This window comes from Clavelina lepadiformis, chromosome 2 (assembly GCF_947623445.1).
Source record: "Clavelina lepadiformis chromosome 2, kaClaLepa1.1, whole genome shotgun sequence".
In the NCBI taxonomy this organism is placed as follows: domain Eukaryota; kingdom Metazoa; phylum Chordata; class Ascidiacea; order Aplousobranchia; family Clavelinidae; genus Clavelina; species Clavelina lepadiformis.
The window spans coordinates 14711878-14738904 of NC_135241.1; the positions used below are offsets into that span (position 1 = coordinate 14711878).

General features: G+C 35.2%; 2 protein-coding genes across 4 annotated transcripts; both read right to left on the minus strand.

The window, feature by feature from the left end:
• Window positions 1-5941: 5941 nt before the first annotated feature.
• Window positions 5942-8562, minus strand: LOC143446507 (cyclin-dependent kinase 9-like). Its single transcript, XM_076946164.1, has 7 exons — window positions 8420-8562; window positions 8133-8214; window positions 7823-7929; window positions 7581-7683; window positions 7095-7225; window positions 6773-6947; window positions 5942-6619 (listed from the first exon to the last, which is right to left on the minus strand). The coding sequence occupies exons 1-7, from the start codon at window positions 8503-8505 to the stop codon at window positions 6164-6166; spliced, it is 1140 nt and encodes a 379-aa protein (XP_076802279.1). The 5' UTR covers window positions 8506-8562; the 3' UTR covers window positions 5942-6163.
• A 3-nt stretch (window positions 8563-8565) lies between these two features.
• Window positions 8566-26226, minus strand: LOC143446505 (F-box/LRR-repeat protein 18-like). 3 transcript variants are annotated; one of them, XM_076946162.1, is made up of 14 exons: window positions 26112-26158; window positions 25070-25154; window positions 22354-24439; window positions 20879-21090; window positions 18398-18477; window positions 15714-15822; window positions 14617-14735; window positions 13225-13381; window positions 12971-13137; window positions 11833-11982; window positions 11207-11689; window positions 10970-11085; window positions 10039-10246; window positions 8566-9689 (listed from the first exon to the last, which is right to left on the minus strand). In XM_076946162.1, the coding sequence occupies exons 3-14, from the start codon at window positions 22476-22478 to the stop codon at window positions 9498-9500; spliced, it is 2118 nt and encodes a 705-aa protein (XP_076802277.1). In that variant the 5' UTR covers window positions 22479-24439; window positions 25070-25154; window positions 26112-26158; the 3' UTR covers window positions 8566-9497. The 3 variants fall into 3 exon arrangements, with proteins under 3 accessions (XP_076802277.1, XP_076802276.1, XP_076802278.1); XM_076946161.1 differs by having other exon boundaries at window positions 25070-26225; XM_076946163.1 differs by lacking the exon at window positions 11833-11982 and having other exon boundaries at window positions 25070-26226.
• Between the last annotated feature and the right edge of the window lie 801 nt (window positions 26227-27027).

The following is a 27027-nucleotide window of genomic DNA, read 5'->3' on the forward strand; positions in this document are numbered from 1 at the left end:
TGTGCATGAGTACAACACATCACCAATAGCGTATGACAAATCTATGGTTCGGCAACATATCTGATTGGAGGCACTCTCTTATTGCTGCGGGCCGACCGACGAATCTCCGCTTCTGCCGGTTCGATTACCATTTGCTCAGCTGAAGTTAAGGGCACTTCAGCGGATTGTTCAGGTTTGTTGAAAATGTTCTGAGCATCTTGGATTTGCGGTGTAGCAGTGACAGGTTGTTCACTTTCAATCCCGTGCGGCCGACAAGGGGCTAGATCCTTCAACGAGACCGTTGATTCCCTTCCATCCTGATATCGGACACGTGCGTACGTTGGATTTGTGTTGACCAAATCAACTTCATCGACTAAAGGCTCATGTTTGCTTGAGCGAACGAATCGACGAAGAAATACTTTGCCTGGACCCACCAGCCACGATGGCAGAGTCGTGCCGTTTTCCGATCGTCGGCTAAAGGCGAAAAATCTTTCGTGCGGTGTAGCATTAGTTGAGGTGCATAGGAGCGAACGGATCGAGTGTAATGCACCGGGAAGCACTTGTTCCCATTCAGAAACATTCATCCCCCTTGACTTCAGGGCGAGTGTTACGGCTTTCCATATGATACCGTTGTACCGTTCAACTTGAGCATTTCCAGTAGGATGGTATGGAGTACAGCTGCTCGTTGCTATACCGAGGCCATGCAGATAGGATTGTAGTTCCTTTGACAAGAATGATGAACCTCGATCTGAATGAATATAGTTAGGTAAACCTACAAGTACGAATAAAAGTTTCAAACTTTCGACGACAGTTGATGAGTGCATGTTCGGACATGGTATTGCAAATGGAAACCTCGAGTACTCGTCAATAATTGTGAGTATGTACTTGTTTTTACCTTTAGATGGTAGAGGTCCTTTGAAATCGATACCAACACGTTCCATAGGCTTTGTTGCTTTGATGAGGTTCATTTGAGGCATTTTATAAAACTGGGGTTTACATTCTTGACAGACACGGCAGTTCAAACACACTTTGCGAACTTCTTCAGTGGAAAAAGGCAGGTTCTTTGTTCGAACGAAGTGCAGTAATCTTGTTACACCTGGGTGACACAGCATGTCATGAATGTCATTGATTTGACAATTTTGATTCACCGATGCACTGTACGCTCTGGTGAAGGAATCAGCGCCGACGTTTAGCTTACCTGGTCGGTAGTGGATGGTATAACTTAAGGACGCAAGTTCCATTCTCCAGGTTTGAATTTTGTTGTTTTTAATTTTTGTTCGGCGGCGATTGTCCAGCATGAACGCCACTGATCGTTGATCTGTTATGAGCTCGAAATGTCGACTAAGGAGGAGATCTCTCCATTTTCTGGTGGCTTCGATAATTGCAGTCGCCTCTTTCTCTACTGCAGGATACGATAATTCCGCCCCATGGAGCATTCGAGAGAGGAAAGCAACGGGGCGACCACCTTGGTTCAAGGTGGCAGAGACGGCGACATCAGATGCATCACATTCTACTACAAACGGCAATGTTTCATCAATTGACTGAAGGGATGCATTCATTAACTCGCCTTTAAGATTGCTGAATGCTTGACAAGCCTCGTCGTTTAAGGGAAAGGAGTCAGTTGTTGCTAGTGGTTTCACCTTGTCGGAAAATTTTGGAATCCACTTTGCGTAATATGCCAGCATTCCCAAGACTCGTTGTAATCCTTTTTTGTTTTGAGGAAGAGGAAACTCTTGAAGGGGTTTTAACCGTTCTGGGTCTGGCTGAATAAGTTTATGCTGGACTCTGTACCCTAGAACGTTGATGTGAGGAGCAGACTTGACGGTTTTGGTTTCATTAAACGATAAGTTTCGACGCTTGAAGGCCTTTAGAAACTTTTTTACGTTGAGATCGTGTTCATCTTGATTTCGGCCACAAACTGTTACGTCATCTTGATAAGCATAAACGTCTTTTAAGTTTTCCTCTTCAATGATGCGGTTGATGGCACGTTGAAAATTAATGCCATCGTTCGTGACTCCGAATGGGATACGTTTGTACTGCCACAATTTACCGTTTGCTTCAAATGCAGTGTATTTACGGTCCGAAGAGAGAATAGGAATTTGATGGTAAGCAGATTTCAAGTCATATCGAGAGTAAGTGCTATACTCTGCAAGTTGATTTACCATCGCATCTATTCTGGGAAAAGGATATGCGTCTAATTCTGTATACAAATTGATCGTCTGCGAGTAATCAATGCACATACGTGTTTTCTCTCCATTTCGTACAACAACAATTTGGGCACGCCAGGGTGAACGGCTGGTTTCGATAATGTCATCTTCGAGCAATTTCTTGATTTCGCTGGCAATGAAGTTTCTGTCTGCTTCGTTGTATTGCCGAGATTTCACAGCGATTAATTGGCTTACAATTCTGAGGTAAGTTTGGAAATAGCGTTTCGGTTGGCACTAATGCAGCAGGGAGTGCACAAGAAGAAGATTTAGATATAACAAAATCTTCAAGATAGCCGTCATACTCAATTACGAGCCGTTTATGTTGCTTTTGGAAAGTTTGGCCAAGTATAATATCCGCACAGAGATGATCCATGACACCAAAGGTTACAGCAGTGTACATTTGATTGTTAATTGCAACATCAGCAACGCAGAAGCCGCTTATCGTACAGGATAACTTCGATTGCGCCATTGATACTGTTTGCTGCGTTGGCGAAACGTCAAGGCATAGCGACTGTATAGTTTTGTTACTTATGTAGTTGTCAGAGCTCCCAGAGTCCACCAGTGCACATAATTTTCTTCCGTTTATGCAAACTGATAACGTTGCAGCGGATAAGCTGTAAGGACACAATGCACATAACCGTAGATCTGGCGTTAAAGTTGCAGAAACTTGATGGCCTGTTTTAGATTTACAAACTTTCATAAAGTGTCCAAGCTTTACCACACTTGTTGCATGATGAATTCCGGGCGGGACAATATTTTCTCTCGTGGTAGTTGCAACCGCAGAAGTAGCACTTCTTCCGATTCGACGTTGCAACAAAATTTTGAGAGTGCAACATGTTAGTGGCTGAAGTTTCTGAATGTTCTTTGGGGATCGTCACCAGGGGTTCGCACGTTTCCGCAGCAGCAATCGTTGTAGGTAGATTATAAGCCAACGAGTTCCGATGAGCCGTATCCAGGGCATTTGCTTGGTCGAATGCTGTCTTGAGGTCAAGAGTACTGTTTTCCAGTAAACGTTGTCGTATAATGGGTGATAAAATTCCATTTATGAAGGCGTCTCTACATTGTTCTTTTCGATATTGTTCGCCAGAAATGTCCTTACACTGACAGTTTTTGCTTAAGATTTGTAGAGCTTGCATGAACTCTTGTAAAGATTCGCCGTTTTGTTGTTTGCGGGTCGCCAATAAGTGGCGGGCGAAAATCTCGTTTGGTTTTTTGACAAACAAGTCTTGAAGAATTTCGACAGCTGCTTCATACGTAGTGCAGTCTTCTATGAACTCAAAAATTTCTGCAGAAACGAAATTGGTCAATAAACGTAGTTTGTTAAATGCCGTGCTGTTCACTTGCGCTTCGTGTTCCATGGTATAGTTCTCAAATGTCTTTTTCCAATGTTTCCAAGATTTTGCAGCAGTGTCCGAGTTCACATCGATTTCTAGTCGAGAAGGCTTGAAAGCATTTATTGTAGACGACATTGATCTTTGTCTCTTAAATTGAACTGAACAGACAGTTGTAAATAATCGTATTCTAATTGCACAGCTTTAAGAGACAAAAAACTAAACTAGGCTGAAACACAACAAGTAAAATTAAACAAACCATAAAAGGAAACTAGTAATCTTAAAATGGTGAATCGCAATCACGCAACTGAAAAGAACTGAAGAGAACTGAGGGGCTGAACTGAGAACATCATGGACGTGATTACGAGATATGCGGCGGAGCTACACGGGGCGTTGATTAATGATTGCGCGGGGCGTTGCATTAATCATTACAACGAGCATGTTGAATTTTGTCCGTTGTAACTTACCGCACATCTCAGTTTGCCCAGGTATAGGTACGATGGGAGTTGGTGCCGTTCCATCGTCTTCTTGTTGACTTTATAAATCCTTCTGCCGTCTTTGATGCCGTATTTGTCGACACCCAGTTGAGCTGGGCTTTGGATTTCGAATTCTTCGAGGATTTCATCGAGGTGTCTCTGTGGGTAGTCGATCGGTACCCATCTGATCGTGAGGTCTATTCTCTCGTCTCCGTGAGCGATGGCAGACTTTACTTCCGGCCTCTTTCGTAGTACATCTGCACGTCTTATTGCATTGTTTTTCCTGTCTACAGTAATATTTACCGTGTTTCCAGGTTTCTGTATGATGCCTTCGATATACTCGATCGGTATCTTGCATTCTTTTAGCAACCTGTAGATATCTTCCCTCTTGTTGTCATTGGCCAATTGGATGGTTACTTCTTGATGGTTGCTGTATTCTTCAGCCACGTCGTTATTCCACTGTCTTTTTACTCTCTCTGCATACGTGAGAGTTTCGGCCATTCTTCTCACCTTCACCTTCTTCTTCACCACCTTCGCCTTCTTCACCACCTATGTAAACTACTTGTTGACGGCTTTTTTGTTTCCTTTGCTCGAAACCATGTTGTTTGTGCATGAAATTGTTTATTATCCTCGATGATAAATGAGCCTCAAGGTCGTTGTTCTGCTTTTCTTAATCTTAGAATTAATTGTACACCTTGACAACTGTAGCCTATATTCTGATTATAATGAAGCTTCTTTGAACGAATACATCAAGATAAAACATTGTCACAGCAACAGCATAAAGACATGTTGCGGCGTTGAACGTAATAGCAAGAAGAGACTGATAACTAATAAGGTATAGCGACCACGTTTATGCCAAATACGACTAAACTGTCACAATCGGAACCGTCGGTACATTTTTTGCCATGTACCGGTATCGTCGATAATATCAAAGTATCGACTGCCCACCTCTGTCTATTGTGCTATAAACTTATATACAACGGTTAGCATCGTAAATTTCGCTTGGCTCAGTTAATGGCGAAAAATACACAATTCAATACTCATGGACATGGTATACGCCACATAACGTCAATTTATTTTGATTCCGTTTCAAGTGTTGTCTTCGTATTTTTCCGGCTAATTTTAAAATAGTGTATAGCCTATAAATGATGATGCTACCAAAGAGTGCTGTGATTGCGTTGTAGGTTAGATTCTGCAGTATACGATCTACATATTACAGTCCTATATTGTTTCGATTCTACAAGATGATTTCTAACATTTTTCAAGACTTTGCAGACAAACAGATTAGGCTGCCCATGTTATATAACAGACAGAACGTCGTGTTGCTCTTAAGGCTATAGACCTAACCCTGTAGCCTATATACTGCTTAACCCTATGCGTTTTTTCAAATTAATTTATTCATAGCCTATGTCAAAAAGAAGACAGCGATGTATTGTCTTTTGTCATAGAAGAATTTAAAAACATTTTTGATAACAAATATCATAGCAAAGCGATTAATTAAATATTTTCCGCTTACAGCTTATTGGGCTTTGTGTAACCCTGAGTTCTGCTACTATTCGGCTGTTTCACTCTATACCAATTTATTCGCCATATGCAGGTATCGGTATTGCTAAAAATTTATACAATTACAATAATTAGAAGAGGGTTAGAATTGTTGTATAGCCATTTATATCACATTACAGCAAGTTGAGAATCATTGATTTATCGGTTGATTGAAAAATAGTTTTTTTCTTAATTACTAAACCTAATTTTCTTAAATGTGATTCCTGATATGATCCTGACTACCTTTTGACTTCTCTTTAAGATTGCGTTCTGCGCAAGACGAAGGTGACTGACAAAACAAAGAAAATTTGTAAACCGTCCAATATTCACCAAGAGCCACAATGTGTTTCGTAGCCACCACTGCCATCTTATCGTGTTCAGTAATAAACAAAAAATTCATTGAAAATGAAGTTATGTAGTTTGTATCTATTTCTTGAAACCCTTGGCACGCCCCGGGAAGATATAGGTAACACTAACATAACTATCACACAACTGGGCGGCAAAGTTACATACAATAGCTGTCCCAAAGATATACTGATCACGGTTTGCGTGACAACAGACCCAGTAAAGTTAAGGCATGCACTGGTACAGCTTATATCACAACAAGGTCAAGTATAAGTTATAGAATTTAAAATATCCGATCGTATGAAGGATCGGTAGGTTGTTGCTGCTGGTGCGCAACGGCTCCATGTGGTCCGTGACGTGCATGCGCCTGCGCACTAGAACCCTGCGCATGGTTTGGTTTACGCGGTGGTGCAAGATATTCAAACATTGAAGTCTTGTGCTGTGACAGCATGTTCATTAGGTCGCAAGGTAACGGTTCCGTCCAGAAAAAGTCGTGATTTAACGCCTCATCAGAGTCTATTCTATGCTTTGGATCAAGGGTTAAAAGCTTATCAATGAGATCAAGAGCATATTGATCTCTAACATACGCCTTGAGCCGTTCTTTTACTTTGCGTTTCTGTCCCTTTGGAAGATCCATTTTTTGAAATAGATCGTACTTTTCAACTCCTGGCCAAACTTGTGGAGCTATGGATCCACAAAGTTGGCTAATCAAAGTAAGCTGCTGCTGTTCTGTGTGGCCCTTGATATAACAATATTGAATATAATTAAAAACTCAAAGTATATAATTAATCTAATGGCGGGCCTCACAAACCCATACCTGGCTCTAAGCAAATATCAAGTAACTTCTAAGGAAAATTGCATTTTATACACTGAAATTCCACCCAAACATTACTTGCATAATAGGACTTCGCGTCCACATTTCCGTCATAATACAACCAGCACCCCACAGGTCTATTGGCGGTCCGTAATCTCTGTCACCAAGTAGTAACTCTGGTGGTCTATACCACAATGTAACAACTCTGTTGGTATATCTGTTGGCTTGGCCAGATTTTGTGAAACTAAACGCCCTACAAAAATAACACACATTTAAGGGATAAACGTTACCATAAATAATTAGGCCATACATATTATAAAAATTAGAATTTTCACGCAAACTTCCTTTTATTAACCAACAATCATGATCATCAACAAAGAGGTAATCACAGTAAAGTTACCTAGCCAGCCCAAAATCGGCCAATTTCAAGACCCCGTTTTTTGTTATAAGCACATTTGCAGCTTTCATGTCTCGATGTAGAATTTTGTTTCTATGTATGTAGAACAGTCCTTCTAACAACTGCAACATGGTCTGAAAAATAGAAAGATTTATTTAAGCTTAGAAACTCCAACAGACCTAATACAATCTTTTGCAACATTTACGGCTTGGCTTCTAACTTTTTAAATTTTGAATCGAATTTCAAAAATCCAAATTTATACATTTTGTCCAAATATTTTAATTTTATTTTCAATTTAACAAAAAAATAACCCACATAATAGCAGAAATTAATCAAGCATGCCATTTAAGAAAAATGTTTGCACATAGCAAGTTTTCATTAAATACTGATTCTGGTGTGTTTTTGAAGAATGTAAAACCAGTTAAGCCAAAAAGGGTACAAATTGTCCACTGTTAGAGAAAAAACCTAGGCAAGTATTTTCACAAATACCTTCTTGATCTCACCCAAAGTGAACTTCACGTTGGCATTGCTGAGAAGTCCAGCCAGATCATGAGCACAAAATTCAAAGACAAGGTATATTGAACCTTTTGACCTACATTTAATTACAAATAAAGATGATACTTAAGTCTAGATGGCATTGCTGTATCTGTGAGCAATTTGAATGTCACATTCAGTGGCTTAAATAAATAATGGAAAACTTCATCTAGATTCTAGAACGTTAAAAACCTTACCTGTTAAATTGTGTAGGTTTTGTTCGACAGATTTCTATTAAATCCACTACGTTTTCATGTTTCAGCAACTGGAGAATTTTAATTTCACGAAGTGCGGTGATTGGAAACTAAATGAATAATTACTTTTTTCAGAAAACAACAATGTCAATAGATAAAAAATACTAACTGACTAACATAAACATGTCCTGCCATTAAATTCCTTCAAAAAGCCTATGTGAGGCAATTTGCAAAGTTTGTGTGGTAGCTCAAAAACTAGTTGTATAATTTCCAGGGTTGTTTTACTTATATTAACTACAAAGTATTTATGTACCCCTTCCTTTTCATTCTCCATGATAACTTTTTTCAGTGCTACTAAGCGACCAGTCTTTCGATCCCGAGCTTTGAAAACCTCCCTAATAAACGACCATTAAGCACAAAGTATACCATATGAACATGAACTATTATATACTAACACGATTACAAATTTCAATATTGCACAAATAAGCAGTTCATTTTACCACTTCATATTTTATACATTTAAAATTACCTTTGCAAGAAAATTGCTAACTTAAAAATTACACAAAGCAAGAAAATACACAACATCTTACTGTAACATACCCAAACGTTCCTTGACCAATTTTAGTTATTCTTTCATATTTTCCAACGTCATGACAGAAGGGGAAGTCAAGGTTGCTCGTAGCCATGACAGAAAAAGTGTTAAATAACACAAATCAGTTACGTTTTATTTTATTCTTTGTTATTACTTTTCTGAAACATTGAGAGAAGTAAAACAAAAATAAAGGATAACAAAATGCATACAAGAATAGATACAATTTTTTATATGAATTTGTATTATTTCTTAAATAAAAGTAAGTGTTGGCATAATAACAACCAGCAACACTTGATATAACACAAAAATAACTTGTGGTGTCTGGTATGGTATTCAAAGATTTTGCGCCTCTGAAACCTAGCGCTGATTACTCACTGTTCAAGTCTCAGTAACATACATAACCTGTATACAACTTACGATATAATTAAATGTAAGTCAAGTACAAAAAATTAAAAGTATTCATCAGAGCTACTTAACAGAAGTAAGATTCAGAAGGGCATTACTTATCACAGCAACATCATGGCCCTACAGTGGTGTAAAGTATTGAAACTGAGCAGAGGGATGCCTAACGCTAACAACTAAACAACAGCGCAAACAATTAAACTATTGGGCTAACATTATGCCATAACAAAAACAATTCAATTGAAAATTTGTCAAAATAAAATAAATTTTAGTGTAAGATTGTACTACACACCAGATCACAGCTTTGACCATTAAAAAATTAGAACACACAAAGCAAATTCGGTGCATTACTTAAATAACTTAAAAAGAGACCCACAAACAGTGTCAGAAGGAGCTGTACAGTTTCCAAGTGCATATATGTATTGCAGATTTTTTTGCTGCGGAAAGATTAATTTTATTGGAAATTTCACTAAAAGTCTCCTAACTATTTAAAGTCTTGCAAGAAGCTACCTTACTGACTGATATCAGATTAGTAATAAACAGAGTTAAACAAAATTTAGTTGCATGATTATTGAATTGCCAACTAGTATATTGCAATCATTAATTATATTATGCCTATATTTTCCTTCAAGTGTCATGAAAAATATATGAACCCTAATACATTTTTGTATTCATTACCAACAATCATTTTCTATACCTTTTTGCGTAAAATTTGTACTGACTTGGGGAATATACAGCTACTTTTGTTTTTAAACTAGTTATGTCTTGTAAATAGCTTGGCAACACCTTTTGTTGCATTATCAAATCATGATATGTTAGCAGTAACAATTGTAAGGGTGGCCTTTCCAACTTAATTTTTTTGATTCGACGTTGCACCTGAAAATTAAAACATGATTATTGCCCAAATAGAACTAACTAAACTATATCATGACTAAACATCACCAGTCATATGGCATCATGTGAAAACAAAATTCCTAAGTGCATATGCTAATTCAGCATTATTGGTGTTTAAAATAGAGTTACATGTTTGGCACCAGGATAAAAAACAACAAATCACAAATAGGCATATACTTTAACATTTCCGTTGTGAATCATTTAATAAAACTCCAATTATTTGTGTGAAATGTTGAAAATTTATGTGTTTCACATATGACCTGTACAGAATTAACTGTTAACCGAAAGACGATAACAAATAATACCATAAAACTAGTAAGAAGTTACATACCTGTTTTATTTTCTCTGTGCTTAAGAACTTTACAAAACACACAACACGTGTTAGGAACTTGCATGATAAGATCAAATCAATGAAAGTTAAATATGCCGATGGATTTATGACTCCACTAATCGTTTGAATACACAGTTGATGTAAATTGGAACATTTTGACAAAGTCATCAAAAAATCCGAAGTGATATCAAAATTTCCATGATGTATACTAATTAAAAACATATTAATTAATTTTTTCCAAAAATCTGCGTAGCAATTGGCAAAGCAAAATTAATTCTGTGGTTTGTTTTAAGTAATGGAAATGAATGTGTGTGCATGAATGAATATTTCAGTATGATGTATAATGCATGTCAAATAAGCAACTTGTTTACCTAGACATTCACCAGAATGGATAAGTACATGTTTTTGTACAATATTACACCGTTGTAAAGTTACATTTGTGTTGTGCGAAGCAGACAGACATGGATTCCATTCCAGATTAATATAATGCATTTATGACATGTATTTACCAGTTCGTATGACAGTAATATATCAGAAACTTTACCCACAGACTGGAGAAAGTTTTTGATTGACTAATACTAGACGATGATTCTATCACTTACTCCGGGCTACCGAGCTAGTCTTTGTGCAAGTTTTATCTAGTCATTTAATTCTTTTTATTTGTTTTAATTTTTCATATCATATTTTGCAAAATTGAAACTGTTCACTGTAATTACTGAACAGGAACAACCGTCATTCACACCTTGATCAAGAACATTGCAATGGTAGTATGTCATTTCGAGCCTGAAGCTCTCACAATTATGTCACGGAATAAATTAATGTCTCATCAACTAATCCCTGTGCTTTTTTTGTACAAGTTAGCATTAGTTTTATATAAAATATAGACTTGTGTCTTCAGTATACAAAAAACATTTGGCTATATGCCTAATACCTCAATTCTTCAAGTTTGGGCAAATTAGGCAACATGGCTTTCAGTTTTGTGGAAAAAGTTGCATAGCCTGATAACCCCAAGTTTGCAATTCTAAGACTTTTTAACTGTTTGCAATTCTGGAAAATTAAAACAATTACTAATAAATTTGAAACCAATTAAAAGCTTGTGTTCAAAAATGATATGTAATTACACACTAAACCTACTTAAGATAGGGTTTATAGTGTCTATTTTTCTAACCCTGCCAATGTTTGATAAAAAAGAGAAGTCTCTCATCATTGGAAAATTGACCAAAGTGAGTCTAGTGAGTTTCGTGAAAAGAGAAATCTCATGAAAACGAAATCCAGCAACATCGACCCAATTTTTATAGAAACAAAACGAGCAATTCGAACACAGTTTACGTTCCAGTGTACCAGGGCACCAACCATACAACTCCAGTTCCTTAAGTTGAGGACAAACACTATGCAGGTGCGCTAAACATCCAGCATTAAGATCAAGTTTTTTTCGCTTTGGTGATCTATTGGATTCATCGTTTGCGTCAGAAATTTGGCCACATATAGAGTGAACTGAAAGAGCAATTGAGATCAAAGTTTGTGCAATACTGCCTTGAAACAAAATATCCAAGAAACTCTTTCCATCCATTTCAACTCCACATAAGTTTAACTCTCTCAAATTTGCAAATCTAATTAGATTTTCTGCCCACAGCTTTCCAAGGGGTCTAATCTGAAAAAAATAAATGGTTGCAAATTAATACACAGCGTGCAATACTTACTGCAATTTCATGTAAAAAAACAAGATGTTCTGCAAAGAATTACATCACACAACTTAGACTTTGTTGCAAAAATTTTGCCTCATTGTCATTTTACCTCAGCATACACTGTAGCATCACTTCGCCATCTCCTTGCAAAAAATGTTGCTAAGTTTAAACTTTTTAGCTTTGGCAGTTTTGTATGCCAAACTAGATGATGAAGTGATGGCTTATTCAAAACCAAACCTTCTTTATTTTCACACGTTCTCTGAAAGTCAATACATTCCAATAAAATTAAGTCAGTAATTGAAACGTACTGTAACAAACTGAGGCTGCAGTTTAGCAAACTTGTGATGATTATTGTATATTACAGTATGTACCAGTGAATAAGCATTCGTAAGATATATGTTTAATTTTAGCTCATTGTAAATTTTAATGAAGATTATTGCAATCACAATGTTGACTAGCATCACTTTTTCCAGCTTTCACTTTGAAACTTAGCAACCTACTTAATGGCGTATTTAGTGGGAGGGCCATGGCCCCCCGCCAAAGCAAATTTTTTGGGATATAAACACTTTTCTGTCTTCGTTCCATTATTCATCACATTTGCTTGTTTGTGACCATTTATCTGCTATAACCGAGAAAAAAATGGTGCAATATAGGTGGGTATACAGCATTTTAAAGTGGTTTTATTTGGCATTTCAAAATTTTTATCATAAAATGTCAGCTATTATACATAAAAATATGAAAATACATGTAATTTCGAGGCTTTCTACAGCAGTTTGAAGCGTGAAAACCTCACATTTTTGTGTTTCAGACATTTTAGGTTAGTTGGGCAGGTGCAGGTACTTAGACCCAGTTTTTAAAAAGATTTGGCTTCTCTTTCAATGCAAATTCTAAATATACCACTGACGTTGGGCCGATTTTTCTTGAAGCATAAGTGGATCCTGGGTCAAAAAAGGTTCTCGCTTTAAATGAATAAGAATGTCCACACTCAACGCACACAATTTGGATGATGTTCAATTAGTGATAAAAGTCTATACAGCGAAATAATGCAGTTGCCAATTTTACTACATAAGCAACCCATCTCTACAACAAACAAATTCTTGTCCACATCAAAAGTGAGGGGCTTATTTGCCATTTATACATTAAACATATTTTTGGCGTTAACAAAATTCAAGGGGGCATATAATTATGCTGATATAAAAGGAACATCAAAAATTAAACATATACAGTAGGCTCCGTAGCAAACTTACAATGATAGTCAAATATTCCAAAAATGGCAGCTCTGGATATGTGCAGGAACTATCACAACATGAATCACTATACTGAGATGCTTCAAAACGAATATGAATATACAGACTAATCAAATTATTATACCACAGCTTGGACTGAATGGGGTACGACACAACACTTGCTTGTTCTAAAATATAAATAATGAGTGTCAAAGAATTTGATTCAGAGTTAAACATGCTATTAAATAAATGTAAACCACCCTTTTCATACCCACCACACAAATTGTCCTTTACTATGCCAAGACCATTGTAAATATGCAACTGATGTTGGTGTTGTGAAGGGTTGGCAGCAGGATGAAGCCCTGCTTTCAAGAATCTCTGACAAACAATGTCTGAAGACAATTCAATGTTGCTCAAATGGAAACATTTAGCCTGAAAATGTCAATGATTAAGTAAAGCTAGCACATTATATAAAGTTTCTGAGACAAAATGAAACAATACAATACACCAAATAATACCACTGGCAAATGCAGTAATTACAATAATCCTTTGACATTATATTTCCCATAGGGAAATGCTAAAAAAGAGAGAAGAAATGACCATATCTAATTACAGTATGGTATTTTGATTATCTAAATCAGTGGTTCTCAACCGGTGGTCCGCGAAACGTTTTCAGTTGGTCCCTGAGAACTTCGAAATTTGCAACATAAAGTACGAGTTTTTAAAATTTTTTTGCTGTTTATCATTGCTTTTTGAAATAGGCTTGAACATTTGCTTAATTGCCTATTGTGATGGGACAATACAAAAGCTTATTGAGATTTATCACCCGCAGGGAAGGCCTATTGTGATGCACTAGATTGCGGATTATACGAGAAGACAGCTGGATACAGTGATTTTAAGTAAAAATATCCGCATAGTTTGATGTTATTTTGAATGAATAGCGCAGTTGTGCACCAAGACGATTAAGTAAAACTAAGCAAAGAAACATTTAAGTGCATTCTCAGAACCCTTAGTTTGCTTAAACTTCAGGGGTCCGCCACTGCTTTGACAGCAGCAAAAGGGGTCCGCCAAGATCAGAAGGTTGAGAACCACTGATCTAAATGTTATGCACAGAGTTTTACATAAATGTAGGTGAAAGTAAAAAGTTATTGATGTAACAAGCCTTTGAAAAAATACTTACTCCAATACAGTGCAAAGCAATAAAACATTATAAACAAAATATGTAAATGAGTAAAATGTAAACTTTTGTGCATTTGCATCATATTATGCTTCTTCACTTCTACAACTGAGTGAATAATGAAAATTATGGATTTTGAGCTTCACAGAAATCTTCTATTTGATTGATTCTATTGATTTGATTGTATTGCAAAAAATACCTGCAGACTCAATATTCAGTCATTCATTCAGTATTCAACATTCAACATTCAGTAACCTTATCATGGTCGTTTGCCACCAATTTCGCTAACTTTAGACAACTCTAGTATGTTATCATATCATCTCTAATTAATATCAAGCTCTCAAAATACAATTCTTAACCACGGATCCTTTAGTAGAAGTAGGATATATTACAGTTTAAAAAGAGGAAGTTAGCAGCTTTTATTACGTACTTAACTATTTAACGATCTATGAAAATCACAGCAATGCAAATTTCACATTAACTTTCTAACCTGACAGACCAAGTCCCAGAGTCCCTCCAAAATTGAGGTGTTTGTTTCTTGATACATCCATTCTAAAAAAATTACTTCTATGTTCTTCTTACCACCGAATAATTCTTTTTTTATAAAACCTTTGTAAGAAAAAAACTGTTGAATATATGTGGTACATAGATGTATTGTGAGTTCAAATTTCAAAATTACCCAAACAGGAGGCATAAAATAAAAGCCATTGTAAAAACAAAATTTTGCAACAGTTGACAAAAAAATTCTGCAAGGTTGTGGAAGCCAGCATGGCTTCTCTAAATCCTCATATCTTTTGCAAAGATGCATTTCCCCAGGAGCGTTTTTGTCTAAAAAAAAACGGTCCTTTTTTCTTAGTCTTTCCAAATATCATATTAACCATGTGTCATTTCTAATTTAAAGTTACTTCAATTACCATTGTGTCGCAGTGACACTACCAGAAACATTATAATGTATATATTTGTGAATTTAGGCTTAAAAACTTGAAATTTTTGAATCTTTTCTTAAACAACACAATGCTTTTTTAATGGCAACAACTATAATAAGTGATAAGTTATGAAGTATAGGAAATTATACAACCAAATCCAGATAAAAAGTTCATATTTTTCTACCATAAGGCCCCTGAGGAGCATGCACCAACTGCCATTGTGATGACATTGGAACTTACACAACCTTCTAAATAAATTATGTGTTTTTAAACACGGGTATATACATACCAACGACTGAATTCATGCACATTGTACAGTACTTGTAGTTGCTAATTACAGTATGCAAATATAAAATTACCTATGACACTGGTAAAAGAGCGATTGCGTTAATGTATATGTGCCATATTGTTTTGGAGGTAAGTACTGTAATATGAAGGCTAAAAAGGGTACCAAATGAACAAACATTATTCAAGCAGAACAAGTTGTCCAAGATAATGCAATAACTGCCTCTTCCAAGAATTAAAGTGATGGAAAAGCAAGATTAAACATCACAATTTGTTCAGGATGTATTACGCAATCATAGTGCAGAGTTGCATAACTAATTTTTTTTACATTTTTTTAAAACAACGAGGTATTAAACAATTTTCATTTACATCATACCATTAGTAAAAGACTCCACTGCATCAGAAACACTTCTGTTAAATGGTGAAGCAGGTTTTTCAAACTGTAAATGGAGTTTCGACAACTTGCATGCACATTTGGTGCTTGGCTGCAATACATTCAAAATAAGTGGTTTATTTATTCACAAAAAAAATTTGAATGTACAGGAAAGCATATAGCACACACGTGTCACACTTCAGATACAGTTTAATATGTACCAATGTATTAGTTTGTATATGAAGATGGTGCCTTCCAAAATCTTATCATCTGCATCATTTTCTGCTGCAGTTAAAGCAATTCGGTAAAGCATATGTTGTACCTAATGTGTTTTTGTTTAATGATAATTTCACATTACTGTGGTCAGGCACTTATGCTTTGTAAAACTTTTGTAAAAAATTGTTTGCATTACAAAAAATATGCTTATTAACACATTGACTGTCAAGGCCCGATTTGCTTATCTGGACCAAGATGGCAAACACATGTCCGCACAGATGATAATATAAATAGTGTATTTATTTGTGCGTTATCACTTTCAATACTTTTATCATGAAAACTTGGTGTTTGACATGATTAGGTAACTAGTGGTCAGCAGTGTGGATCAAAATATAGGTTCCAGATCAATTCAACCCATGGACTATTATTAAGTCCATCAACAATTCAACCCAAGAACGATTAAAACTGCGGACAATTTAAACCAGGATGATTCAACCCAGGGAAGATCCAACTCACGTACAATTTAACCAACAATGATTTGTATAAGACAAATCAAATCCTAATGAATATAGCAAATATAGCTTTATTTTTTGTTTTGTTTATTTTTCACCATTGACTGTTGGGAACAAGAAGTATAGTGCCAACTTCCTTCTACAATGGTCAGGCAAGAAGTATGCTAACAAACACGAGAAAGCGACAAAGCCCTAAAGAGCTTAAAACGTGCAATGTGTAATTTACAGTGCTGCTACAACGATGGAACTGGTTTTTAACAGTTTTTCTGGCTAGAGCTTAAGTAAACTTCACTTCTAAATATAATTGAACATAACCAACGAAATGCTTCAATTTAATGAATTTGTTGTAATCAAATCATTACATTTCTGTTACTGTTTCTGGTAATATATAATACTTGAATTTTCTGAACATCAATTCAAATGTAAGTTGGCCACATCTCTTTGGGTGTATGTGGTGATTGGGCAATGGCGACATTGCAGAATCCACAATAAACAGTAAGCTGTAGCATATAATATCTATTCATTTACAATAAACTTCTTTTGTGATTATCATTTTTGTGTAGAAAACATATATATGTTAATTATTTCCCACCTAAACTTGCAAAACTTCCCACTGGTTAAGAACCGCTGATGTAATTGCAATGACTTTCATCAGTATTCACAACATAACAAAACTAAATATAAAAATAGGCTACAAATGCAATGAAGTTAATAACAGAAGTTGAAAGTCAGCCAAAAAGCAAAATCAGTTGCCGATAGGTCGATGTTCCCGATTTTCAACACCACGTAAACAGACTTAAACAATTAATTTGCGTGCAAAATGCTTTAAACTTGTTGTTTAAAGATGATCACGTGCGGTCACTTTATCGCACAAACAGAATTTGGACGATAAGACATAAATTTTTTGGGCAGGTGTATAAGCCTCCTCTGTTTTTTGGCCCAATATTTTTGTCAAGAAAGACACATTACACATCACAGAATGTAGACTCAAAGTAGCCGTCACTTTAAACACCTGTTATTAGCGGAGTGTACATATGTTTTTTATTCGATTTTGCTTAGGCGAATGCTAAGAAATGTTAAAGGAACGTAACCTATTACAAATTACCCAAATGGTAACTGTTAATTTTCTGCTGTATTTGAGAAAATGTATATTTTGAGAGACTGTTGAACAACTTTAAGTTTCGGTCTCCAAAAACATCTTTACAAAACACTGTGCTCATACGTATAAATTTGGGTTTACAAATGCAAAAGTAGCAAGTTAGTTGACAAGGTTTGGTAAACCCTAAAAATCGTATATATACTACATGACACAGCACGCAAGAAAAATACAACATCACATTAAATGTTGCTTTTGTGAAAGGTAATAAACATCAGCGTGGGCATCAGTAAGATCGTAAAAAAAGGCATCGGTACATCTCTACACCAGATTAAGATTTTTCTAAATCTCATAAGGGGTTTTTCTTAATCTTTCACTTCCACTAAAAGCTTTGACTGATCAAAATGATCTGAATACTTTATAAAGTTTATAAGTAATAAAAACATTTAGCGATTGGCATAAAAACTTCTTTATCATTTTGTCCTGGACATAATAAAAGTTGACAGAGTGGTTAAAGAGCTTTGACAACTCTTTTTCTAAACAAATCGTGCAGTTTACTGTTCTTTCTGGAAATGTAAATCCAATTTGCATATACTCATTAATTGTTTCATTAACTGCCACTAGCGAATACCATGGAACTGGAAGTTCAGAACACTAAAGCCAAAACATAACAAACAGTATAGCCAAGACAATCGACAACATATGATAGTTATTATTTAGACGTTTTAGTAAATGGTACAATTGTTAGTAATGCAATGGAAAACCAATTATATGAGAATGGACAAACACAAACCTGGCAAAAGTGCTAACAGCAAATCAGAAATTGCCAAACAATTTACTGAACAGAATTTTACAATACATACCTCCTTCAAAAAATGTCTTCCAATCATGACAATAAACTCATAATTCACAGTAAGTGCAAGACCATCTAATGACGCGATGCCTAAAGCCAAAATTGAAACATCACAGTAAAAACAGCTGTACCAACATTTCAAAATTACGAGCATACACTTTTCATAGTAATATCACAATTGTGCAGGATATAGAATATAAAAAAGTTCCATCCCATAGACATCCTGTTCAAAGAAAGTCTTGCATGAGCATGGTCTACTCTTGCCAGCTCTACAGCATGCTCAGACATCGAAATGATGTCATATGTTAAAAGGTATTCACTAATTATTGGCTTAAGAGTCTTTATTTTGAATGCAAAATATGTAAATATTTAATTTTGGTTTTTAAAGGCTGTCTTTAGTCAAGATATCAATTTTGATAGTTTTTCAATAGTGCTCCTTCATTAGTCAATTGAAAAGACAAAATGTAAGATATACAGAAGAAATCGGTTGATTGTATCACCTATTTGCCAGACGTTTTGATACGATTATCCGATTGATTCGTGTTACCAATATGCTAAAAAAATGTTTATCATGAACAGGCATTATTGTTGATAATGTGTATGAACTAACTCGGTTGCAATGGGTATTACAGTACTGTACAACTCTGTGAAACAATCCTACAACGTCAGCTGACTACAATTCTGTTTAAATTATGTAGAGTTTATTACTGTAATGGCCTATTGCACCATGTTATGCAACACAGCTGTCTTCATTGCCAGCTATCGCCCAATAGCACGTTGTTGATTAAAGCATTGTTTCGGTAAACTTCTATAATTGGACTCTCCTTTTATCGTGAATGGTCTATATTATGTCACAGCCTTTTTTTCAAGCGTAATTACAAATTAGTACCAGTACTGTAGTTGTTTTTTTTCCTTTGCGCTGTCTTTGTAAAATAACTAATTCGTTGTTTGAGTGAACTGAACGAAACTGCACAAATGAAATCACGAAATTTATTTCAGTAAGCTCTAAAAAATTTCTCCAAAGTTTCGACCACACATGTGACCTCATCTCCGCTTCGCTTTTAAACGTTGAGACAATTACGCAAAAAAGACATTCTCCTTTCGCTTATCGGTAACGTGAGATGCGCGACTCATCTTTGCTTCCGAACGTCTGGCCGAAGACGATGATACGATTAAATGACCGCAGTATGCAAGTCAGAAGCAAATCCTGACACCATAATCCAATTTATTCCTTTAAGTGTGATTCGATTAACCAATGGTTTTACTTAACATTAGATGGGATTTGGTTTGGGATTTCAGATTTTGATACCATAAAACGATTGATACGTTTAACCAGTACACGATTTCGTCTGTATATGCCATTTTTTTCATGGGTGGTCCTATTAGTTTGGCCACAACTGTAAGTATATTTAAAGATACTTTTAGGCCACGTCTGATTAATCATAACCGATCATCAGTGCACGTGAGCCTAGTTAACATTGAATATACCATGCCACAAGAAACCTGTGGTTGAAACAAAAACTAGATTTCATTTTGTTATAAGTTTTGTAATTATCACCATAATGTCACAAAATATGGTTAAATTACAACACTTTTTATCAACAGAAATCTTACTAACATATATTACAGACGTGGGCAAACTGCGGCTCTCCGGCATGTTTTTTGTGGCTCTTTTAGTCGAATCGTAAAATTCCAAAAAATGTAAAGGCTACCAAGAGTACCGTTTATGAAAGTTTCTGTGTAGTTTTTCTTTATTTAGGCCAGGATTTCGTTTATGACGTAACACTAGACATCGATTCCGACATTGTTTTCAGGTATAGATTCTATACTCTATGGCAAAGGTTGTCAAAATGCACCTCACCAACATGTTTTTATGGGTCTTTTAGTTAAAAAGTAATATCCCAAAATGACTACTAATAGTATAATAAGCAAATTGACAATCATTACTGATTTTGTGGCTCGCTGGTGTTTATATTTTTCCGCAAGTGACTCTTTCATTGAACAAATTTGCCCACCCCTGATATATTACATCCTAGTAACACAATTAAAGTTTCACATAACTAATCATGCGTGGGTACTAACATTGCATTATGTCATACTTGACCGTAGTTTAAGCAATCCCACAACACTATAAAGCCAGGAAGATCACAATTTACCACACATCAAAATTTTTATAAGTCTGCCACTGACTTTGTATTATTGAAAGATAATTATTATTAATGAGAAACCATTTCAATTATGTTTGCATAAAACAATGTATATAATTTTTTCAAGACATTCATATTTGTACCAAAATCACATAAGTATGTACAGTATATTTTTTGCATTTATACTTCACCTACATATGACAGTTATGTACTTATAGCAATAAATTTTGAGTTTGAATTGTCTTCCAAATTTCACTCCATATTTTAACAAATTAGATGATCATAGTAAATAGTACAGTGCACAATAATACAAGTTTGTACTCCTATAAAATTGAAGACATTACCTGAAAGTATATGTAATATAGTTTTGTAAGCAAAACAACATCCCAAAAGATTTAGATTTCTAAGATTGACACATGCTTTCAATGGCTTTAGACTTGATGAATGAATCCAATAGCAGTTTTGCAGCGACAATTCAACAATTGAATTGTTATCCGCAAGGAGGGATTTGAAATGTTCATTTTTTAACCAACTTTGGTTACCCAACAAAAGACATCTGAATGCAAATGAACAAAGTTACGCTGTGATTGTGTTTGCCAAATAAGTATACAGTCAGACTTCGTTAATCCAGACCACTTTGTTTTGTCACAAAATGTTGGTTTAATGAATGTGAGACCGTACTGCTGAACTGTGACAGTAGGACTACTGTACTTGACACTCTTTGACATGCCCATGAGAAGTTTTATGAGTGAGACTAGTAAACTGAAAAAAAACTCAACATTTAAGTATGTAATTTACGGGCCACATTAACATAAGTAATATTTTGATAAGACTTTTGTTTATTGACTAAGCAGGTTTATATCACAAATAATTGCTTAATATTGAGTTGCAATTTGCAAACTAAACCTTTTTGTCTTGTCTTATGTTAAAGACAAGTTGAAATGTAAATAAAGGTTAGTTAATATATTCACAATGTCACTGCCAAACTTTCCATATCGATTTATGTTGCGTAATTGCGTAAGTTTTGTATAATTAATGTCAATTACGGACAACACTCTTTGAAAGTGAAGAATGTTAAATTGTTGAACGTTGGCATCTACAATTCTAGAAGGTCCTTAATACTCTACTCATTTTTTAATGATTTGTGGCAGGTGTGACTACAAAAAAACGTTTAAGGATGGGAATTCATGAAAGTTCCTGTAACACTTACAACAAACAATGACAAGCAATAGCTGTTGCAGTTAGGTGCATGTTTTACAATGCAAATGTGCAACATGCGAATGTGATTGTTGTTGGAGAAAAAATATCTTTTAATTGCTAAAAACAGTGGGTGTGTGAGCGACAAAACGAGCGCACTCCTTTCTTTATAGAAGAACGAAAGCACGAGTGAAGCTCTTTTGTCATATTTTGTAACTGCAGCTCCTTTGTTTTTAAACTAGACTAGCTAATGCTTGCAGATCATTAGAATTTACCAAGAGTGTGAATCCTAGGCCAAGCAAAATGTGGAAATTAGCATTGGACTGTAACTAATGGCGGTCATTTTAAGTTAAAATTTCTTCGGAGTCAGTTGAACTCCTGTAATCAAAAAATCTTTAGACTTTCATTCAATAAACATTCCTATTTCTCCAGAATAACAACCATTACATAATGTAAAATGAAGTTAAGTTTATTAAAAATTTTCTCTAATCATAATGCAAATAGAAGTTACAAGCGCCAACAATAAAATGATTAATGAATTCTGCAGCTGCCAGGTGCTAATCACTTACTTAGATAAACTAAAGTTTATAGCCTATATATCCAAGAACAAACACCAGCATACCTATTTAAGTTATCCCAAACCACTCGGTGAAAAGCTTTGTTGATATATTGAAGAGTTAAAAACTGATCTTTCACAGGGACATACTGTGTGATATGTAAGAGCAGTTCATCACTTAAAAGTTCCATTACAAGAGCTAGAAATCTAGTTATATAACATTTTCAAAACCTCTAAGATATGAACAATAAATAGTGAACTATAACAGTAAAATGTTTTACAAACTACAAAACACGAACAATCTACCTAACAAGTAACACATCATTTTGATCTTAGCATGTATTTATCTCCATAGATATATGATGACAAGATCACAATTCTAGACTTTCTTCTATTTCTATAGAAGATGTACTCGTAATATATATAATCTATAATTCTATATATATGTTGCTGCGTAAGCTTAGCAAAAAGATTATGGCAGGCTATAATTAACTGAATATTGTTGCGTTGAAACTACAGTAAAGTGCCATAATTCCAAAAACCAAATTTTGAGAAAACAGAGCTCTGGTAAGTTTTTGCAGACCATATTTGCAAAATGTTACAGTTTCAGAAACTCTTAATCATTATTGAAATTGCTTTTGGGTGCATGCTTATGTAACTAAACAAGCTAAGTGCATGTACATAATTTTAATCTCATTATAGGGGTGAAGTGAATATCTATTTTCATCCCAGTTTTGGACATAAGGTTGTTTAGTTTCAAATATATTTTTTTGGACATTTGGACATAAGCAATGCATGTTTTAAGAATTTGAAAGATTTTATTAACTTAAATTTATATTAACAAGCCATAGCAAAATATTCTTGTACTTTCGACAAACTAGCTTAACCACGGAATATTAAGGAATAATTGCTCTTTCTGGTATACTTAGTGACAACTCATCTTTGATTTAAGGTCAACTTGTCAGCATTTACCTCTCACTTTAAGAAGTCAAGCCATGCAAGAGCAATCACTAACGCAATGAGTAAGTAAGCTGTAAATATCAGCAAAACATTTAAAATATATCTACAAAAACAGTTTAATCAATAAACAAAAAGTAACTGATAAACAACTAAATAACAATAATATTAATATCCGGCACAAACTGATGGAATAACGGAAGGTTATAAACAATGCCATTTACCTACACAATCTAACATGTAATAGATAAGAAAACATTTCTATAAATACTGTTACATAATTAATATGTATACGAAAATTTGCAAAAACTTATAAAGTAAGGCTCACAACACATAACCCTGAAAAATGGCAATATATCTACTGAATACAAAACTGAAACTTATGAATTGAAGAAAAATAGGATCATGGTAAAAAGTTTGTAGAGACATGACAGCATTATTATTTTATGTCATAATGGTTCATATAGTTAATGATGAATGATGTTGCGGATTACTAAATGGTCAACATTAACTACAACTTACAGGGTATATTAATATGAAGGAATAAAAATTCAGTAACTGTGAAAAAGGTTGTAATATACAATATAAATGTGGAATTTTTTCTTATCATCACAAGAAAATCAAACCGCATAGACCATTGTTTACATCAAAATAATTAAACTGCTTATTGCTATTTTAATACGAAAAATAACACTTTCTCTATAATTTAGCATTTATGAAGCACGGTTAGACAAAGTAATTGTATTTTCTTTACGTTGAAGACTATTGGACACAAAATGACTAGCAAACATAAGCCTTACAAGTCTATTTACAATTTCGATCAGCAATAATGTACAAGCTGAAAATAAATCTTTCACTTTTTCCACACTATACTTTGTCGTAGTATAGCAGCCGAATGAAAACCATGAAAAAATATTGTACATGCTTTCTGTTATTTTGTAAAGTGGAGTTGAAAGTATTTGAATTCGTCCGACAACTGCAGTCATTCCAGCTTTGGTATATCTGAATGGATATTCCACATAATATTTAACATTTTCCATGCCAATAACAACCTCTTGAATTATTTGTAGAAATCCTAGAATTCCATTCATAGCAGCACTGAAGCCCCTTAAAAGCAATCTACCCAATGAATGTTGATCATGTTTGGAAGCCATAACTTTACAGCATGTGCTGATCAATTTCTTTAAAACATATTCTAAGAAACAAACAGAAAATTTGTTACACTTCAAGACAAAGTAAGCTATATAACTTACAACATTTTAAGGATTTGTCTGCAGACTTGACCTAAAGTAGGGCTGTTTTTGACGAGAAATCGTGCAAGCAATGACTTAAGTTTTGGCGAAATGGTGTGCACGAAAACATCAATTTTTGTTTAGTTATTGTAAATAGGCGTAAAGATAAAAAATCGGTCTGTCGATGTGCAACCGTACTTTAAAGTTTGCTTTCAGTGTGCCGGATAAATGTGCCAAAAATGGTAATGCCAATATTTGCACCACGCCCACATAACATAGGCGTCCGCAATGTATATGCACAGTACGCATGTGCGTACAATTTGATATGTATACTTTTGGACTGAATACAAGTATATTTATCACATGTAGGCTACGTAACTTCGTTCTATTTGATTGATTTATTGTGGCTAACCTAAACAAAAAATCCATGAAATCAACAGTGGTTTTGTTACGTAATAATAACTTAATGATCACAACGTACTGCTATCAAACAAAATTGCTGTTTGCTTCATGTTGAATAATAACAATTATTATGAAGAACACAAAAACCAACTATAATTATTTTGCGTCGTGTGCTAGCAATTACTAATCACCTGTGCAGCAAGGGAGATACAATGTCCATATAAACCAGATCGGAAAGTTTGTTGTTTTTGGGTGAGAAATTCCCTGCGCAACACGCTGAAAAAAATGACCATTATATACACAAAACGCACAGAAAAATGCACGTTTGCGCAGAAGAAAGTCCTTCCGCACAACTTTTTTTATTTTGCGAAGAAACAAAACTGCCTATCCGCATGCAGGAAGCGCAGGTCTAGGCCTAGTGCTAAAACCTGTCTCCGCATTGTTATGTCATACATTCAAATCAAACACAATGGAATATTGAAAACCGTCCTGCATTTCTTGCTTGTTCTGAGGTCTTTTGGGTGTAGTACACAAATGCGCTACCTCAGGATGCCTTTCTATGCTAGGGCAGCTAGACCCCAGCTACTCCAATTGTGACGTCATCTGGTTGTGCACTTGAATACTAGACCCTAATTCTATTTTAACATAACAAGAGCTGTGATGGGTCACAGGGTCAGCCCATTCGTCAAGGATTAGCCCATAGGAAAGGGAAAAAGGAATGCACGGATTTAGCCATTCGTATGGGCTGAAAGGAATAATTCCATCTTTTAAAGTAATTGTTGTAAGGCTAATCGTGTTGGAATGAGTAATCCATTTTGTCGCATACGGCTATTCTAATGCCTACAAACCTTATATAGATAGCCTGTAAGCAGTCTATGACGCAGTATCCGTTAATACTTTGTGCAAGGCCATTCCAACGGTTGTAAGTGCAGTACCAATGCCATTTGCACAGATAAACCTATGCTATATGCTAAACTAATCAGTAATCACACTGTACTATACTGTAGTTCGTATCAACACAACAGCCTATAGATCTCAATAATGTACAGCAGTAGCCTTCACCGTGTGGATGGGTATAAATACGGTTGACTGTTGAGTAAAATATAGATGTTTCTTTGTTTATTTTAGTTGTTTGTTTGACAGGTGAGATGAGTGTTAGGTCGATTATCGCTTACGCAGTTATTACAAAGATGTTACCCAAAATTTTAATTTTCAATTTAGTTTAATACTCACTTTGTCTCACTATGCTAGAGTTTAATATTTAATTTCGCTGGCACTCGTCTTATGCTGATTCAAAAAATATTCAGAATGAAATTTATGACGCCACGTTAAGGGAACAGGTTTCGGCACTACTTAGGGTTACCATACGTCCGGAATTTCCCGGACATGTCCAGAATTTCGGTGTTGAAATCTGTGTCTGGAAATAATTCTAAAAAGTGCTCTAATGTCCGGAATTCTAGCATCTAGTAAGTTGTATTTAACTTGAAATAATGTACACGTGTTGTGAAAATGAAAATTTCAACTTTTTACGGACTTCTAGGCATATCGGGTAAAAGGCCTCACCCAAGCGCTAGTCTTGTGTGATTTTTCAGTTAACTTTGCTTTGTGACAAACTAATTTTCATTATTTGGTATTTACAGTACAGTATGCGAATTGGCTTTTTCATTTTTCGAGTCATTCGACAAGGTTAGTGTATATTATAGAATAAATTTTGCTGTTTGCTTTATAGTCACTAACTTTTAGGTAGTGTATGTAGCCAAACTGGTCTTATTTTAGTTAAGCGGAAAAAGGTCTAATATTAATAAAACAGAAAGTTGTTGAACTAAACAAATGTGACAATTCTATGCTTTTTTCTCTCTGTAACAGTGATGCTGTCTTGCGGATAAAATGAGCGTTTGGATTGGTAAGGTATAAGGACATAGGCTACTGTAAAATGCCGTATAGCGCTTGTTTAGTGTCGCGAAAGGTGGTCATAGGAACCGTCAGGAATTTGACCTTTTCAGATATGTTAACCCTACAATACACCGGTCTTTTCTTCTAATCAATTGCATCAAAAATGCTCGGCAGCTTCATTTTGAAATTGCGCTATGAACAGCTAAGATGTTAACTTTGTTTCCTGACAAGCGTGGCAGCGCTTTATTATAATATA

What these genes read in the sequence shown, in the direction of transcription:
- LOC143446507 (XM_076946164.1), bottom strand. Translation starts at nt 8,505, where the DNA reads ATGGCTACGAGCAACCTTGACTTCCCCTTCTGTCATGACGTTGGAAAA. An exon ending in ATTGGTCAAGGAACGTTTGG is followed by an intron (nt 8,215 to 8,419) that starts GTATGTTACAGT and finishes GTCGTTTATTAG; the next exon opens with GGAGGTTTTCAAAGCTCGGG. An exon ending in GCCGATTTTGGGCTGGCTAG is followed by an intron (nt 6,948 to 7,094) that starts GTAACTTTACTG and finishes TTATTTTTGTAG; the next exon opens with GGCGTTTAGTTTCACAAAAT.
- LOC143446505 (XM_076946161.1), bottom strand. Translation starts at nt 22,478, where the DNA reads ATGGAACTTTTAAGTGATGAACTGCTCTTACATATCACACAGTATGTC. An exon ending in GTTTGGGATAACTTAAATAG is followed by an intron (nt 21,091 to 22,353) that starts GTATGCTGGTGT and finishes ATTTGCATTCAG; the next exon opens with ATGTCTTTTGTTGGGTAACC. An exon ending in CCCAAACTTGAAGAATTGAG is followed by an intron (nt 10,247 to 10,969) that starts GTATTAGGCATA and finishes GTTTTTAATTAG; the next exon opens with TATACATCATGGAAATTTTG.